The sequence below is a fragment of the Mugil cephalus genome, chromosome 22, assembly GCF_022458985.1.
Source record: "Mugil cephalus isolate CIBA_MC_2020 chromosome 22, CIBA_Mcephalus_1.1, whole genome shotgun sequence".
NCBI lineage: Eukaryota > Metazoa > Chordata > Actinopteri > Mugiliformes > Mugilidae > Mugil > Mugil cephalus.
This window is the reverse complement of record NC_061791.1, coordinates 16,049,795-16,069,526: the sequence shown is the minus strand read 5'-3', so window position 1 is coordinate 16,069,526 and position 19,732 is coordinate 16,049,795. Positions and strand designations below refer to the sequence as shown.

The 19,732-nt window shown below is 41.3% G+C and overlaps 1 protein-coding gene across 4 annotated transcripts in view; it reads left to right on the top strand.

The window, feature by feature from the left end:
• Positions 1-11,643, top strand: part of LOC124999831 (sodium-coupled neutral amino acid transporter 4-like) — a 30,845-nt gene extending 19,202 nt beyond the window's left edge. For all 4 annotated transcript variants that reach the window (XM_047574954.1, XM_047574950.1, XM_047574953.1 and 1 more), the window contains exons 11-16: positions 190-269; positions 667-767; positions 872-996; positions 7,136-7,280; positions 8,029-8,126; positions 8,292-11,643. In XM_047574954.1, coding sequence (XP_047430910.1) covers positions 190-269; positions 667-767; positions 872-996; positions 7,136-7,280; positions 8,029-8,126; positions 8,292-8,396 — 654 coding nt within the window. In that variant the 3' untranslated portion in view covers positions 8,397-11,643. The remainder of the gene's footprint in view (positions 1-189; positions 270-666; positions 768-871; positions 997-7,135; positions 7,281-8,028; positions 8,127-8,291) is intronic.
• The last annotated feature ends 8,089 nt before the right edge of the window (positions 11,644-19,732 follow it).

Sequence of the window (19,732 nt, the reverse complement as noted above, 5' to 3'; positions counted from 1 at the left end):
CAAGCCGTTACTGTTCAACAGCTAAAAAGAAGAATATATATATATATATATATATATATATATAGATATATATATATATATACATATATATATATAGATATAGACTGGTATCACATGATTGCAAGGCTAAGCATAGGTTTATTTCCATTAATAGCACTATTGAAAGTGAATATGTTTGTTTTTCCACAGACTGCATACACTGTGCCAATCTTGGCCTTCGCCTTTGTGTGCCACCCTGAGGTGCTGCCTATCTACAGTGAACTGAAAGAGTAAGTGTGCTCCTTCCCCTTAGATAAGATGCCATCGTCAACTCCTGAAAGTAACTTTTAGAGTCAGTCCAGCGTGAAAACTCCACGAGCGCACGCCTTGTGATCTGTGACCTGTCTGCCAGTTCATCTGCGTCCACCAAGACGTTCGTAAGGACAGGAAAGCCTTTTGAAAATGATGAGATTTGCGAACTTAAACCATCAGATTGGTGAATTTGCTGTGAAAAATGAGCATAAAACTAATATTTACTCAGACTGACACTTGGGAAATAATTTAGCACACGTTGAAGTTGCCCTGTAGTTGCCGTCCGGACCAAATTTATTATGAATGTCCAAACTTGATTTTAACTTGGATTTAAGCCTTTGACTTCTCTAACTGTGTGGGTTTTCGTGCTTACAGTCGCAGCCGGAAAAAGATGCAGAACGTCTCCAACCTGTCCATTTTGGCCATGCTCATCATGTACATGCTGTCGGCACTATTTGGTTACCTTACATTTTATGGTAAGATTGATAATGCACTCAAGAACCAAAATGGCCTAATGTCATGTTTTCCCAATTTCTGTCGTAATATTCACAAATCTGTCTGTGCTTCCTCTCTAACCCAGACAATGTGGAGGCAGAGCTGCTGCACACCTTCACCAAAGTGTATAAGTTTGACACCCTGCTGTTGATGGTGCGTTTGGCCGTCCTCACTGCCGTCACTCTGACCGTCCCCATCGTTCTTTTCCCCGTGAGTACAACAAGCCTAAACACGCTGTGTCTCTGCTGTGTCTCAAAATGCCTATTTTTGTCTTTTTTTTTTGGCTGCCTCGTCCGAGGACAAGCAGTGGCAGCAGGTGAAACGTAAGGCTCGCGAAGAAGAAAGTGTTCTCTGGCGTGAATCAGATTATACCTGCCTTGAGACTGTGCAGTGAACGTTCTTCAGGCGCCAGAAAACATACGCCACCCTTGTAAATTTGGAACAGAGTTGCCACTCTGTCATTCTGCTTACAGACTGTGTTTTGTATTAGCTGCAGAGTCAGTCTTTTTATGTCATTTTCTGGACTCAGCGTTTCTTTTTTTTTCCTTGGCAGTTTAGTTGAAAAAAAAGAACACACTGTTCTCCTAGTGTCGTCATACCAAATCCCAAGTACACGGGCTGTGGTCGTAAAAGCCCACACCTCCTAATTATTCCAGCACACATGAATACAGACACTTTAGAAATTCAACAGTGGGGCCTGCCTGTTTCCTTTAAGTTCTAGAATATGGGTCAAAGTTCAGCCTGCGTGTGATGTCCAGTCCCCAAAACTCATCATCTTTGCCACATTCCTTCACACATGCACACACACTCTCTCCTTACTTCCCACTCCTTATATGGTCATGGGCTAATTTTAGCTCAGCCTTTATCTGTCTCCAGGAGAGCACAAATGACTGCTGGCCAGAAAAAAAAAAATGTGTTGCCACGTTTTAGGTTTCAGGCACATGAAAACTCGCTCACAATCTTGGTTTACAGTATAGACAAGTAGCTGCGTATTTCTGAATTATTTCTGAAGTGGCTGTAGTTAGAGCATCCTGACACCAGGGGGCAGCACCTTTGTTGCTATTCAGGAAAGCCCTCCCAGACAATGACATAGCACATCTATTGTGGAAACACGCACCATGACACAGCACTCATATTCTCAACGCATTATTGGAGGAAATACGCTTTTGCAAACACAGATGCTCTCACATTCACACACAATCAGACGACATAACATTTTAGTAACATTCTAGTAACATTTGGTACCCACACAGCGGACGCTCCTGTTCTTTGTGTGTATCTCTCTGGTTAACACTAAGCCCCTCCCCCTTCAGCAGACACGAGGGTGGGGGGGTGAGAGAGGATCCCCCCATATCTGCAGTGGAAGTTTACTGGCTCAGAGTGGACAGTGGAAAAACCCTCACCCTGACTGTTACACCACTGGGGAGATAGCAGGCAGCGAGCCAGTGAGACTTGGGCTGAGCAGGCAGAGGATGTAGGCAGAAACACAAACCTGTGCCAGGGACAAAAAGATCTCCAAATGTGTTGTGGTAATGATAGATAATGTTGAGAGATCTTCATCTGGAGCTGCTTCAAACACAACATGAAGGAGTCATGCGGCAGGCTTATCAGGCTTAGACTTTGGAAGAATCCTACCAGGAAGAATTAGGATTTTGGGTTACCATGGTGCCAATTGTCAGGTTTATACAGTTGCAATTGCGTTCAACAGCGCTTTTGCGTCAAATAGGCAACAACAGAGTGCAACAACAGAGTTTACCCTCCCATACAAGATGAGAAAAATTGCTTCACGTACAAGATGTAGTTCCTAAAACGATTTTGCTAGCAAAATCTGGTTGGTCAGATAGAAGGGGCGCTTCAGGAAGGAACCTTAAACCTACGGTGGTCTGTGGTTGTCATTGCAAAATATGCCAAAGTATATTTAGTTTTCGGGGGCACACAACAATTGCTTAGACGCAACTTTCACATCGTATTGGACAGCTAAGTTAGTCTTTTGTCCTTGTTCTTATCTTCAGAAAACTACACATTGGTAATTCTTTCATTAGATACAAATTCATACAATTGTTTAAACGGAATTAAGTTCTACTAACGCCAGGTGTGATTGAGAACAATTGCTAAAGTAATGCTATTATATATTTTATTTAAATACAAATGGTCCTTCTACATGGAGAACGGGACCGAGCAAAAGGTTGTGGAAAGCTTTGTGTCATGTAAATATTCCTAATGAACATTATGCTTTTAAACTGACAGTTCCAATGAAGGAAAAAGCATAGATGGCCTGTTTCTACCTCCTACATGATTAGGTGAAGACAGATGCATGTGCTTAATAGAGTTTGGTCAAAGATGAGGCAAAATGTGGAGACGTTCTGCATCAAGACCTTTGACTTTTTTATTATAGTCAAACGTGAGCAAAGTAAAAGTCTGTACAAACAAAATGGTGGGAAGCAATGTTTTAAACTGGTTTGGTTTGTATATACCTGCATGTACTGACATGAAGAGGCCTAGTCATAGCCTGCTTTACATAGGTACTTTCTGGTGAATGTTGCCAGTAGTCAAATTAGAAAATGAGCATCTGTGCAGAGCTGGGAACGTTTAATTAGCTCACTTTAACTATTCCTGCAGTAACTTGGACAGTGTTGGCGTAGCATAGTCAAAAGATTGATGAAGTTGGATGCATGTAAGGCGTCAGATCAAAAGAACTACTTTGTCGCACCGTCGCTCTGCCAAGTTTCCATTTGGCATTTGAGAATCTCATCTTGAATCCACCTGACCTTCATTTAGCAGGAAAATGCCGGCGACCTTCAGCTAGAGATTAACATTAGCTTTGTCTTTGACTGTCCCGAGCTCCCGTGGGGAAAGTGTGTGCCTGTGGGAGTGTGCATTTTGAAACAAATGTTTAGGCGTGACGGTGTGTGTCCATGTGGGTGTGCAGTCACGTGAAGGACATGGTAACAGAGGCCACATCACACAGGGCTTTGCCCGGATCTAGTGTATAATGAAAGGTCTTCATGTGGAGCCGAACATGCCCCAGTTCTCAGGCTCTGGCTGGAGATTGAAACAACAGGGGAGGGCTACAAATGAGCTGCTTAACACCTCCGACATCACCTTTATCCTTTAACATAAACATAAAAACTTTCTTTGTGTAATGCTGGTTTGAGTACATGTCTGCAAAGCGTTATGGTACCAGGTGAATCCTCTTGTCACAGACACACTGTATCACTGTATATATTTATTATACATTGATGGCGTTTTTAGTTTATGCATAAACTTAACCTTGTAAGCATAAATATGCTAGTTGTTAGCAAACACCTCTTACTAGGTTTTTATTCTCCATCATGACAGGAGTTAGTTACTGACTCATTTAATTCGCAAACTAAAAACTAAATGACAAAAAAAAATGATTGAAGTTGATTTATAGATAAAAGCAAGGGGGAATATCAGTCTCTAGGTGAAGCTAGCTTGATACCAGCAATTCAAACCAAACATCTACTTAGTCAGCTATAAGCTAGTAACAATTAGCTTACAAGTTTGTATTAATGTCTTCCTTTCAAGGAGACTTACTTCTACATCTAATATACTGCATATCTGCTTACAAATATTGAACATTTGTACTTTCCATCTAGTTGAAGGACATTCTCACGTCACATTTGATTTCTCTTATACTGAAACTGTATGAAACGTTTTTTTAATTTCCTTACACTCAGCATTAGTACACAGTAACTATACCGTTTCAAACCAAAAGCCTAGCTCTTAGCTATTAGCCAGTAACAATTGTCTTGTGTGTTAGTAAGCTTGACCTGGTGTCTTGAGACTCATCCGCTTTACTAATCTGCATGCCTTTTTACAAATGGCGTGTCGTTAGCTAATCCTGCTGAATAGTTTCTGTCTGTCTGGTTGAGTTAAGGACATTGACCATTAACACATAGTAACTTTTCTGTCTCAAACCAAAAGTATAGCTGCTTAGCTATTAGCTAGTAACAATTAGCTTACGTATTATTAAGTTTACCTTAAGTCCTTTAAATATTCCCCTGTTGACATTTTGGGCCCACATTAACACCTTGTGGGTCATAAATCACTTTTTTAGTAATCCATTATGTGTGCAGATATAAATAGGTCATTGATTTTGATGAGGATGAACTCTTTTGCACAAGGCTGGAGTTCAAACAAATCATTAGAGGGGTCTTCTGTTGAATTAGGGCTAAACAGACAAAGCGGTGTTACTGCTACAGTGGCATAAACTCTGAATGTCACTGTGGCATGACACAGGCACTTCACAACCTATAAATACAAAAGTTATCTATTGCTGAAGCACAGAAGGAAGTTCTGTATGTGAAGCTGCAGAAAAGCAGCACATGGTGTGGTTGTTGTGGCTGTCATTGTAGTATATTTTCTGCAGGGGGCCAGTGTCACCACTAGAGAGCTCATACCTACATCCGTGGCTCTATGTCTTTGGGCATAGGCATGGGCTTTGTTTTTGTTGTTGAATCAACCCTTTTCTCGAGTTGGTTGTCTAGTTTCGGTTATGCTTCAGCACTTACCTCGTCAAAAACACTTTTATATGGATTTCCTGTTGATATTTTTACTCAAACGGGCTTTTCCGGCTGCGTGTGGTTTCAGTTCATACTTGTCTTCTGCGCAGATTTTTGTGTCGGTAGCAAAGCAGGAAGGAGAAGCGATTATACAACTGTCGCTAGTACTAATAGTAGTAGTTTTTTATTGTGCTTTTACATGTGCACACAACAAAGACATGTGGATTGTTTTTACCTATTTTGCAAACTGGCTTGCAACTGGTTGGGGCCAGATGTGTCTGGGCTGTTCCTTCTTTGTGTACGTGTGTGCCCAGGCAAGAAAGTATAAGCGGCGAAAGGTATGCAAATATCACACCGTGAACTGCAAAGGCTTTGCACCAGGTAACAGCCGGGTGCTTAATAGTTTGGAGCCTTGGAGAGAAATGCTGCACCCAGGCTCTAGCTTTCCGAGCCGGCCTAATTATGCAAGAGCCGGTGGGATGGAGTTGAAGCAACGGGCGAGGGCACGGTTTTAAAACTTAACGAGAGATGCACTTGAATTATCGTCATTATCTCCCTCGAGAAAGGAGTCTTGGCTGATGGGGCGACGCTTCTTTGGCAACAGATCGCCGTCATCCCGGTGCCTCCTGACTGTCATGATGGAGGTCACTTGGTTCAATCTGACAGTGCAGAAAATCCAGTTAATTTGATTTTTTTCCCACTGTGCCATGCTAACTGAATATAAATCTTATGCTTAAGTCAAACTTGGAAGAGTACAAAGAAGGCATGTGGTGTTCTGCCAGCAGTGGGAAAGATTTGCACATGCTGCATTCTTTCCAGGTAAACAGGTAAAAAGAAGTCCCTTTCTCTGGAACTGCTCTTGACTGCTGTTAGACTCTGACAGGTTTGAAGTGTAGCGTGAACTTGAACCCCCCCCATTTGCTGAAGGACTAGTTAGTCAAAGCAGAAGGAAGACGCAAACCGAAAAAAAAAAACAGAAAAGAAACACAGAGTGATAATAGTGTGACTTCGGGGAAGAGGACACGCCTCCTCCCCCCTGCAGGCGGGCCCTCCCTCTGGCTGATGCAATCCCATGGTTCCATTGCACTGCGGGAGATAATCCCCAGCTTTTTTGAATGGCCGTCGTAAGCAGTGCTCTTTATGACCTTTCTCCCCATGGCCTGTGAGTCGACGGTGCCTCGGGTTTCACCTGATATCCCTGCAACCTTTCACCCAGTGGAGGCTTGAACGGGCTGCCTGTGGCTCAGCAGCGTCTTAGCTGGGATCTCCTAGTTCTCTCTGTTCTCTGTTCGCTCTCTATGTCTCACACACACACACACATTCATGCATACCCACACAACGGCTTGGTAGCTCTTGACACACTTCAGTCAGTGGCCAAGTGTGGGAATCAGCTTTGGGCACGGGCTGGCAGACTTGCAGACTGTTGTCAGTGATTTGTTTCTTTGACAGAGACAGACGCAAAAAAGAGCATCACTGAGATGATTCACTCCACTGCACTGCGAAGACGCTGGAATAAATTAATTTTTATCAAACCAAACTGTCGTCACAACTTACGTAAAAACACAGGTCACCGTCTGAACTTGATAAATATTCATATTATTGAGTGACCAGTGTGTGGATTTTAGAGGAATTCATTTTTTTTTGGTACATAATCACCCATAAAAGATTAGAATGAGCTACTATAGCTACATAGATTTCAGTTAATTCCATACTGAACCCCCACCACTAGATGCCACTAAATCCCACTTGCACACAGGACCTTCAGTGGACTGATTTGTCTAATCAAGCCCAACGCTCAAGTGTCAATACTTGTGTTTCAACAGATCCGCTCCTCCATCACCACGCTGCTGTTCAGCGGTCGAGAGTTCAGCTGGACTCGCCACATGCTGATCGCCGCCGCAATCCTGGCCTTCAACAACATGCTGGTCATCTTCGTCCCCACCATCAGGGACATCTTCGGCTTCATCGGTGAGTGTGCGGATGACATTTCCCGATTTATATGCTCTCCAATTTAAACTTGTGAGAAAAAGCCTGCTAAATGTGCAACCCGCAGCGTGGACAAATGTGAGTCAACGCAACGGCGAGGGTGATTAGCGCTTTCGGTTCAGAGGTGGGTTTTCTTAGCTAGAGACGGTGAAAGTACAGAAGCTTAACGTGTCAGCTGTACAGTCGCGTGAGCAGTTTGTGACCGCTGGATCTCAGAAGCTCACGTTCTTACTGCACACTCCAGACCAAACAGTGCAAATATGGAGTCTCCCTCATATAAAATAAGGAATTCCCTTGTTCCTTTGAAATTTAGAAGCCTCCCACTTTTTCCATACACCAGGAAAAAACAGTGGATAATTTGTCAAGGGTTGCAGTAAGTGATCAGTCCCAGCCAGGTTGATGTGTTTGAGTCCAAATTTCCGCCTTCCTGGGAGGAAGACTTCACCACTCACCAAATATTTAGTAGAACTTCTTAGGTTTGCTAACCTGTTTCATCAAGGCTTGGCGTTTACATGTGGGGAAAGGGCGGTCAATGAAGTATGAGATATTTAGTTTTTTGTTTTAGTCAAAGCCTCAATTTTATATTGAAATTTTCCCTTAATTCGTACATTTTGGGAGTGTTGTGTGAAGGTGACCCCGTCCTCATAGGGATTCTGATTTGCTTCCTGATAAATTCAGACCCAGGTGTTTACTGTCTGTTTTCCTCAACGTGTTCTTGGTTTTGTTGCAGGCTCTTCTGCAGCCACCATGCTCATCTTCATCCTGCCCGCCGCCTTTTACCTCCGCCTGGTAAAATCAGTACCGCTTCGCTCCCCGCAGAAGATTGGGGTAAGTGTGCAGAAACGTACAATAACACACCGTCAGACCGCTTTCTCACTGTATCGGCTTTCTCCGCCTGTACCCCGAGGAGTGGATAACATTGTGAGAACGTGACCCCTGCGGCTCATCTCCTCACGGTCAATCTCTTCTTGTTCTGTGTGTCGCTCTCTGCAGGCGAGCATATTCCTGGTCGTGGGAGTCATTTTCATGACTGGCAGCTTGTCGCTCATCGTCCTCGACTGGGTCCACAACCCCCCCGGTTCTGGCAGCGGCCACTAAACCCCTCTTCTGCCTGAAGAGCGCAGCCCCCCCACCCATTCACCCCCACTACACCGCATTGCCTCTGGTTTGCCTTTACTTCATCAAAACGTGACCATCGTAAATCCTCAGTTGTGTGGACACAATGTTCCTTTTCTTTTTGCTTTTTTTTTTTTTTTTTGGGATGTGAGAATCAAAACCCAGAAAGTTGGCAATAGTCTTTGGTTTAACATGTCAACCAAGACAACCTGAAGTCATCATCATCATCATCGCCATCATCAGAAGTGAACTGTGATTTACAGGGCTCAGTCCTCTGTGCACTTAAAGGAGACGTTCAAAGGTGGAGCGCGTCGTTATCAATATTTTTAGCATTTAGTTTCCCACCCACACATACATTCATATACGCACTCATCTTCTCCAGCATTTTCAAGCCGCGACCCATGAAATTTACCCAAATTGTGGTTTCATTTGCTGCACAGCTACACGTTAACAATCAGTGGCTTCAACCAAAGTCTGCGCGCACATACACATTTGGTTTATTATATTTAGCAGGTTCGTGCCAGAACCTCCCAGCCCCACGATCTCAACGCTCTTTCGCCGGATGTTCTCATCCCAGTTGTGCGCACGAAGCCAGGAGATGCTTTTAGTATTACTGTTACGGGAATGATCTGAAACTGTAAGGTATTAATGTACATAATTCAGTGCATCTAATGAAAGAAAAAAAAATCAGATATGTACGTAATATGTCACTCTTAGGGCTCTTGACCATTCAGGTTGTATGAAGTTGTGTACACCTGCTGGGATAATTTATCAGGCACTTAATATACGACTTCACACATAGATATATGGAATCATAGTTTGTGTTATAAATAATTGGCAAAAATATGTATAAAAGCAGTTTGGACAATTCATAAAATAGTTTATTTAAAACATGTATGTATGTTCAAGCTGTGCCAATCGTTCTTCATCGCTGCCAAATAGGAACGCTCACTCTCTTCCAAGTGTTATTGAAATAACCTGATTATGTGTTAAAAGAGAATAGCTTGATATTTGGGGAAATGAGTATTTAAGGTGAGGACCGACTGCTACCTCTTGTGGCTGTATTGTAAATATGTTGCTAATGGAGCAGCAAGCTAACTCACCTTAAAAACATGCTCAGTCTATACCAGCAAGATGTTTTTGTTAAAGAGTGTTCCCTTCTGGATTTTACTTTTGGGCCAAGCCTGGCTCACTGCGATCATTGTTGTTTTATGATCCTAGCTAGCCTTATCCAGGCGCTAGCTTCATTTGTAGCACCAATGGAGAGGTATCAAAATTCTCATGTGAATCTAGGCCATAAACTTAATATCAGCCCCAAATAATGTAAAACTTCCATAATAAAGTGCTGATTTAGAAGATGTGGAGTGGCAAATATCACACAAGCATTATGACACTTGTTCTAACAAAATTAATAATGCCAGGATTACTGTGCAGAGCATGTGGCCCATTTTATTCAGCCCAAGTATGTTTCAGGATTTGATGATCAAATTGAATATATTTTTAAAAAATTATTTTATATTTTTAAACTATTTTTAATGTTCCAAATTTAAGACTTTGGGCACTTCCTCAGTTTTGTGACAACAATAAGAGCACTCGCTTTAGATCACGCATTTACCCGAATCAGAATCACAAATTTTACTTTTTAATTTTGCCTTTTGGAATTGTTTCAATTGTTTCGACTGGCTTCCGGTGCAGGTGCCTTTATTCGAATAGTCGATGATGACGTCAAAACCTCAGATTTGTCTCGTTTCACCTTTTCTCCCATGCCGTTTCGTGTTACGAACACATCCAGCCAAAGTGGACAACACTTATAGATCCTTTGTGGATCTATGTACATGAAACAAATAGATATTTCAAATGAAATAGTGTATTATGTGCATGTTTTTGGACTACAAACATGGTCTTTTTGGACAAAATGTAAATGCTCTGTAAATAATCTTTATTTTATGGTACACTGACACTCATTGCCTGTGAGTGGGTTGTTAGAGGATTCTACCTGTCTTCTGCAATCCAGTGGTTGTTTAGGTATATATAAATATATATAACGTGTTTTAGGTCTTTTTTTTTTCTCTTGCTGTATGACAGTAGTTATTTGATGCTTGTATATTTGTAGAAATTTTGTTCCCTATATATCAGTTTTCATTTTTTTAACGTTATAAGGTGTATTAAATCAATAGCCAACTTCTTAACACGATTTTCCCGGAAGTCTCAGGAAATAAGGCAACGAGTTTCTGAAACATCCTTGCTCCTACTGACTAAGACTGGGTTGAAAATCTAAGACAGAAGTACAGTGTTGTGAAAAGTATTTTATCACCACACTGCGAGAAGGTTCTTAACCGGATAGATCATCTCAATCATATGTATAGGACTCTTGACTATGCTAACATATGCTAACGTGTAACAGCATACCTTTACCACAGGATAACAAACCTTCCGTGTTAGCTAGATCTGAAGCTATACCAGAACAATGTATGCCTACCTACCTAAAGCCCAGTTTTGGTAAGATTGTTTTATTTCGTTGACATTACTTGAACTGAAGCTTCCCACGGCCTGATAAAGTCAGAAAGCTTCATGACCTAAGGGTCCACGCGGCCCGTTCAGTACTCACCTTGAATGTTAAAAGAATGGATTGTTCTCAGTTTCAAAACCTGTCCTTCTCTCAATTCAATTCAACAAATTTACCATTCTCCTGCTGTAGGCTATCCACGTAAGAGCCTCACCTCTTCCTCAGCTTGGGTTTCATGTATTAACAAGGCTCATTTTACAAAGAAAGAGGCGGCAGGTTTTTTTTATTTTTTATCTGAATGCACCCTACACTACACCTCAACCCCTTTTAGCATCTCAGGTATTCTGGTCTGGATGAATTTTTATTTCTTATCACTTTTGGATAGCTTCTTATCTCTTCACCACTTTTGCATGTTTGAGCCCAGCTGTACAATGCTGTTGTATGTGGCGCTGGCCTAGGTGAGAAACCTTCGTGTGGATTTGTACTGTAGACAAGTCCCCAGCCTATGCTGGCAGTGTTTAGAAAGAAAGTGTACAGAGCCACCTGCCTTATTTTTCTACGGACCGTTTGCTGTGGAGAAGCACTAGCTCAATGTTTCTGTTGTTCAGCATCTCACGCTGAACATTCAGATATGTAATTTAACCCAAACAAAGGGGATGTTTTTTTTTTTTTTTATCAGTGATGCTGTTTCATTACGATGAACAATAAAAATGTGAAATTAAACATTTGTCTCTGTGCGCTTTGTTACACCACCATTTTAAAAAGGCTGCCGTTTCAGTTTTAAATGGAACACAACCATCACAACAAAGCACAGATTATTAGCTTTCTATCATACGACAACGTGGAGGGAAAAAAATAAGGCTTATGTAACATGTCTCTATCCAAAACAGGCGTCTGGGAATGTAATGAGCAAAGCTATATTTCTGGCATGACGATTAAATGATATTTGGCTTCTGGAAATAAAATGGATCCTCCTGTTCCTGTGTGGCTAGCACCTACTGCTGACATGTAGCACCTGCTCGTAATGTCCCACCAGTCAAAATAAGAACCTAGGCAACCCTTTTTTTAAAAAAAGAATCTAGTGGGTATATCAGTGAAAAATCTTTCACAATATAGACTGTACATGTGAGTGTGTTAATAATGTGTGTGTGTGTAGCATCACCACATTAGGATGCAGGTCACATTGCACCAAGCTGCTCTGCTTCAAATCTGGTTACACAACACCCCTCAGCTTTGACATCTGCACGACAACCTGCTGTATCCTCTCCCCACCTCGCTGCACTGCTCCCCTCGGTCCCTGTCTGCTGTTTGTGTAGACGTATCAAGTATTTTTCCATTGCACCGTTTTGTTTTTTTTTTGTTGTTTTTTATAGTATTTAAATATTTGCATACCGCCTGCTATTCGTTTAAGCTTGGCTGCCAGATCCCTGGTAAGGGATGTGATAAAGCAAACCTTATCACGGGATGCAAGGGTGCAAGTCTGGCAAATTGAACGCAAACCACTTAGTGGATGTTCCTGCAGTGTAAATAACCGGTGAATGTAACCAATCAAACAACACATTTGCGTGATTAAATAAGCTCCAGGCTCATCACACTCTTGTGCAAACAATCATAACCAATCTTTTTGTTCTTTGGTTAAGAGTCATAACACACCCACCTTTATTCGTGTCACCTTTTCCCCCTCTTTCCCGACTCCTTAGTTCTTCATCAGACCTTGTGTCTTCACCTAATTCCTCCCTTTCTCCCTCTTCTGCCCCTTTGGCTTCTGTAACCAAACCTTACACGCACCCCCCCTTTTCCAGCCCCCGTTCTCTCCCCGTGCGACCTGCCTGCACCCCGCCCACCCATCTTCTTTTTATGAGGATTAACTGTACCGTTCTATACAGTGGGAGGAATTCCAGGAATAGAGCCACTGTTAATAGTCTACTATCTGTGTGGGCAAAGAGGAAAAAAAAAGTCAGCTGCACAGATCTGTTGAGAACTGAGGTCACATTAGCCAGACGTGGATAGTATTGACTAAAAACCTCTTATTTGATAGAGCTTGCCTTATGTAACAGGTAGCTCTGGCCACAAAACTAATGTGTATACACTGATCAGGCATAACATTATGACCACCTTCCTAATATTCTGTATGTCTCCCCTGTGTCTTCAAAACAGTTGTGACTCATCAGACAATGGACATGGGTCTTCTTAGGGTGTCTTGTGGTGTCTGGAAGCAGAATGTTGATAGTGGGGGCCTTTGGTCCTATGGGTTGAGGGGAGGGTCCTCTGTGGATCATCCCACAGATATTTGATCAGATTGGGATCAAGTGAATTTTGGAGGCCAGGTTCAAAACTTTCCCAGCAGAGCATTATATTGTCACAAGATCAGTGTTATCAGCTCCTCCTGTCAGTGGTCATAATGTTAGGCCTGATCTGTATATTATGCAAAGTAGGCTAGTCACATAAGTCTGTGGGTAACGTGTTCTCACTGCGAGTCAGGTCAAGATAGCGCCCTCTGCAAGAAGTGCTATCGCTGTGTTCACAACAGCTCAAACAAACCGACATGATGGTGGGGAGGACGCAACTGGCTTTGGAACAAAACAGTGTAGGTCTGAAAACACCCTCAGTCATTGGTATGCAATTAACATCCACCTCATTGGAGAATAAACCATGGAATGGTTGACATACTGTAGTTGAGTAAATGTGCTAAACATTTGCAGGTACATCCGCATTCATTGTGATATGTGTTTCTTCTGACAGAGCTCATCATCATTTGTTTTGTTGTTTTTGTCACGCTAGGCAGGTAGCACACAATCACTTTATCAGAACGTAGGCTACCTGCCAAAACCAAAAACAAAATTAGTGAAAACGTCAAGAGAACATTAAAGCTACAGGGTGCAAAAACAATGGGCGAAAAATGCTATAATGCAGGAAGGAAGTGCCAGAGTTGGGAAATGCTTCCATTACAGTGGCACAATATGAGCAAGGTCTTTCACAAACACATATTGAGCTATTGTTAACATAAAACATACATAAAACAACAGACTAGCAGCTTCATCCATCATTAATTACATTTTGGCTACTACTGCAGATGAGCTTCAGAGTCCTGATGTACGAAATACATGTTCAGAGTCAACGTCCCTCCCAGCTAGGTGGTATCTCCACAAGGTATGTAGACATCCCAGTGTTGTGCTCCAAAGTACCTGTTTTTCCTTTTAACTGCATGGTGCTGCATGAGACTACAGACTGGAAACCAGTGACAGCCAGTTACATCTGGGAGATGATAAGCTTTGCAAACAACCTAGACCTGGAGGTTACATGAGCGTAGTGTCTGCTCTTTTATCTGTCTTTTTGCTATACTGAGCTAAGCGGGAAAGTTCCAAATTTGGAACTACCACAAACATTCATACGATATCAATCTTTCTATTTAGCTCTTGGCAATGGAGCAAACAAACAAATTTCCCAATACACAGAATATTTGTTGGACAAAATAGCAGCAATTAATGGCATCTTATCTCAGATTAAACAGAAACGACTATCTGACTATATATGTAATAATAATAATAATAATAATAATAGTGAAAATTACAGCAGTTACAATATGTACTGTTCACAAGTGACAAAGAATGTCCTTGGTGAAAGCCGATGGCAACTGTGAATTGTGCAGGTGTGTGTCCTTGATGTACTTGTTGTTAATAGGCTGTTATGTAATAGAGGTTCAGTCTCTGGAGTCTAAAACTGCTCCGTTCTCTCTTTGAATGAGAACGTTTGCTAAATGCCTATAAATGTCACCACCAGTGACGCCAGCTTCACTAAATGATGCGGAGTGTATTGAAATTACAGTTCAGAGAAGATTATGAGATTAAAAAAATGTGAGTGCATGTGAGTGCATGTATGCTGGTGTGGCTTAACGTTACGTAAACTCCACTTCCTGGTCGGAAGCTGATGTCTTCATCTGAGAGCAGCATCCCTCACCCAACTCGGTAACGTCACAAACACAGGGACATGCACTGAGGCACACCCATTTAAAGCACAAACACGCATCCAGGGAACACAAGCACATAGAAACACACACTGTTGTGTCATAGCAATCACAGGTTTCCTGGTTGTCACAGGATGTGTGTCATGTTTTGATCATGTGACTTCCACGACCCAATTAGCTCCCTCCAGCGCACAAACACTTCCCTCCGTGATGTTAAACAGGAGTCCTCTACAGGGACATGGGAAGGAATGTAAATAATGGAAAAATCCTTTAGGTCCTCCATGGTGGTAGTGACAGATCTATGCAGTAGATTTTCTAAAAACATTTCATGGTTAAATGTTTCAAAATAGTGGTCACAATGGTGGGATAGTGGTTTAAATCCTTTAAATTCTATATTTTTTTGCATATTTGTACTCCCAGACTGTGTGAATATTCATATTTAATTCATTTAATTCAAATCTCAAAATATTTTTTTTGTCTTTTTAACTCTAATATAGCCTTTGCAGACTATTTTTACCCACATGCTGTTTCTGTTGTGTTGGACAGTACATTGGTAATGCGACAGGATGGAGGTCTCTTCTCAGCTACATGGGAGCTCCTCAGACTAAGTGTCTGAGATCAGAGCTGGCTGTGTGATTTGGCGTGTCTTACTGGAGCCTTCAGTGGCAAAGATGGCAACATTGTGACGAAAACCACACTGAGGTGTGAGGAGGCAACCATGCCAGCCGAGAACACTTAGCCTATTGCTCACTCAACGGAGGTGGTCTTGATTCTGACCTCTCAGGATCCTCTGGGATAACGTAGGTCCAGTGCAGCAGATGATGTGTGTGTTATATAACAGCTCTATCACAGGAGAAAGTCTGAACAGAAATAGAAAGCAACTGCAATCTTGACAAAAGAAGAAAAAAAGGTAGGGATAAAGGAGGTTGAGAGGACAAAAATGGCAGGACGAAAATGCCATAACATGTTTTCAAAATTTACTTAACATAAGGTAGAAATAAGAGTATGAGTGGATTTTATCAGCTCTACGTTTTGTCCTAATTTGATGGACCATAAAACTGTTTCAATTACTGTGAGGACTGTGTTTGGAGGGAAGAATAATTGACAGTGAACTTTCCGTATCTTCAGTTAACTGTATCCCTCTCACCTCACTCACTCAAGTTGTTTAGTTATCTGCTCTCACCCTTTCCAAGAAAATGATGAAGGTTTGCTATGTGTCCAAACATTGAGATAGATCACTGTAGTTTCATATGTCCATGTGAAACATACTCAACCTATATAATGTAAGATATGGTGGGGGCATTGGATCTTGAGCACATTCTGTTCCTCTGTTCCTCTTCATTCACATGAAGGAGGGGCGTCTGCTTCAACGATTTGTTTGCCTTGAAACGAAGGTAGTAGGTGGTTATCGAAGGTTGTATGAATTGTAATTGTAAGAATTAAATTGTTGTAAAATCAGGTGTCTTCTTATTTATATTCTTGATTTGTGGAAACATTTCACTGTGGAACACTACTTACTTGCGGAGTACCCAAAGGTTCAATAATGGGACATCTCATTATCATGCTTTCTTGCTTGCTATCCTGCTGTTCCTGTATGCAGATGACGTACAATAATACTTTTCATTTAACTACTCCTACTACATTTGGCTAACATAAAAGAAATGGTAGAGTCATCCAAATTTCCTCAGCTTAAGAAGCTCCCCATTCAGTTTACTTTATTACTTTTAACTGAATTTTTTGTTGAACATTTGCTTATAATCCCTCTTTGGAATATTCAGGTGCCTTGTAGCTACATGTATATTAAGTTAGAATCCAAGCAACCAATTCTATAGCAAACGGGAACATCAGGGCATTGATGATTCAAGGACTTTGGTCCTAATTTAGCTGCTTTGGTTTATTATAATCAGTCGTGCCATAAAATTTCAGCCCTCAAGCCTTTTACAAGTGTTATCTAGATATTAACTAATATCAGCCTTGTAATGATTAATAGTGGATACAACAGAGATTCTAGAGTGTCAAGCATAGTGTGACTCACTACGTTTGATAGTTAGTTTACATTCCTTACTGACAACCAAACAATGAATGGGCATCTTTTCCTGGAAATACCTGTTGCAACACAGTAATTCAGTTCAAATGTCAGTTCTGAAGGTTTTTTTTTTTTTGCTTGTTTTGTTTTTTCTCCAGAAATAGATGATGAAAAATACCGCAATTCCAAGGAAAGGTTACGCTCTTCACACCTCAATGACAGTTGTATATCAAATTCCTTTTACTTATTCCATGCTAATTGAACTCTGGTTAGTACCCCGCCTCCCGCTGGATGCCAGCTGGGATAGGCTCCAGCAACCCCTGCGACCCTAGTGCAAGATAAAGTTGTACGGAAGATGAGATGAGATGAGATGAACTCTGGTTACTGTCCATTTTGTCATTTATTTACAATGACAAACACAAATATATTAATCAAAAAGGGATGCATCTGCGACTTACAGTGAGCTATGAGTATGCCTTATGTTCAAATGTTTCAGTAGACACATCCCCAAGAAGCCATAGATGGTCCGTCCGCCGATATTACATGAATTCCTTCATGGTATAAAGCTTTTCGAGACATTCCTGTATAATGTAAAAATGTGTGATGGCAAGAGAGCAAAGGTAATACTAAACCCTTTCCATTCAAAAACAATATTTTTCCAGTTGTCATTTTAAAAGGCTTAGTTGTGTTATTTACATGAAAAAGACGATGATGGACGGAAGGAAATATGTAAGCTATTGTACAAGGTGGTTCAGGAGACCCAGACAGGGTTAGCCTGGAATTCATAATGTAAATCCATAGAGTGACTGAACCTCTGAGAGAACTTTATTAAAACATAGAAAAAATTGACCTCTGGTACCCAGATGTGCATCTTGTCAACAGGACAAGCAGACAACTGCTTGGGACCGCAGGACAACAAGAGACTCCTGAGGCCTGACAAGCTTTAAACTTCAGCAGTGGCAATGTGCCTCTCCTTCAATGACAGGAGACCTCCTTAAGGGTGAAACACTGCACATTCAATCCTGTCACATGTTGTGTGCATGACTGCATGACAATAGCATCCAATTAATTATTAAAGTATTACGACATAACAGTGAGTCAACTGAAATACACAGGGTGTCTACCATTTCTAGAGTTTTCCTGTTGTTTTATGGGACACTAGAGGGGGGAAATAATCCTGGTTGGGCATTACTTTTTTCTGTAATGGTATTCAACTGGTAATGTTTTGCCTATGACCCTAATAGACTGTAGGGTCGCCTCTGCTGGTACCACAATAACATACGACTTCACTCTGAATAAATGTTTGTTCATCTGGGACTACTCTTGGTTCTCCGTCAGTTTTTGGATGTTCTCGTTCAGCTGCAGTATTTCCTTCAGTCGATACACGCACAACATGGTATGACTCAACACAATGTGATGGAAAAACTAAGAGGAAAGGTTATTTTCTGTTCTCAGGAACTCTACCTCGTCTAGATTTTTCTATCATCAGTTTGTCTTTAATTCCAAAACACGAAGTACGAGACCAACAAAAGAGCTTTTCACGCTGTTAAGGATGAGGCAATGAAAACAGAAAGGGCTCTTTTATTTGAAATCACTGTGGGCGCTAACTTAAAGCAGACAACGTCATTGAATAATCAGCACTTTCTACAGTGCATTTAATCTACGTTGCAATTTCGCAGTGTCAGCATGCCTCATCACCTTTTGAGGTGTGTTGCAAAAAAAAAAAAAAAGCAATAGTGAACTTTCGGCTATGTCATTGCTTCCACTCCTCTCCCTATTTCTTTGCCCAAGAAAAAAGACAGAAAATTAGGAACTTGTGTAATGACTGAATAATAGGCCACTGACAATTGACAATCAATTATAAAACAGAGTGCATCAAAACAATAAAATTGAGACTCCTTAACACAGCGATATTTTGGCCATGACACAGCCACATGCTGCCATAGTGCATTGTGTCCTGGTACGCTGTGTGATGACGCATTCAGACTGTTCTCGTCCACATTATTCCCCTGTATTTGCTTCGTCACAGGTAAATATTTAACTTGGCAGAGAGAGAGACACACACCAAAGGATGTAAATAATGGACACCTAAAACCCGTTGAAGGTCCATGGTTCTATGTATTTAATGTATTGCATATTTTTTCATCTGTCCAACATTTACTGTTTAAATTTGTCTTACAATTGTGATCTCAGGTTTAGAAAATCGAGGCTTCTAGAAAAGCCAGCAGTGAATTGACCTAATAAACAGAACCACAATCAGTCGATTTTATAAATGAGTTTTATAATTGAGTGAAACTCCTGTGAAACCTCATTCACCATTCGCTCAATATATCAGAGGGCATTACTTGACTATATTCCTAAATGAAAATGTCATAGCCTTTCTGAACCAAGAAGCATTAGCCCTTTATTTGAAGTCTTCATAAGCTCTCTGCCACGTGAAGACAAACATTCTGTTTTGTTGATATTTGACCTCATGAATCGAGCTCCATGAGGCCAAATAGTAGAAATACCAGAGACTAAGTCAGCATGTTGGCTGGGTGGAGGAGCTGTGTGTATGTGTCAGGAGGGATGCTTGAGTGTGTATGTGTGCAAGGGGGCGTGGGGGTGATTGATTAATGACAGGCTACAGCACTGGGTCAAAGTTGTTTACTAGCTTTATCTGAATTTTAATTTAATTGTACATTTAAAATACAAATGCTGGCTTCATTACTATGGATGTTTTATAAATTATATGTGCTCAGATTGCAGTGGTAGCGAGCGCCACCCATAAAAATTTGATTTTGCATACTCCAAATAATTTTGCTGAGTCATGTAGTGTAGCC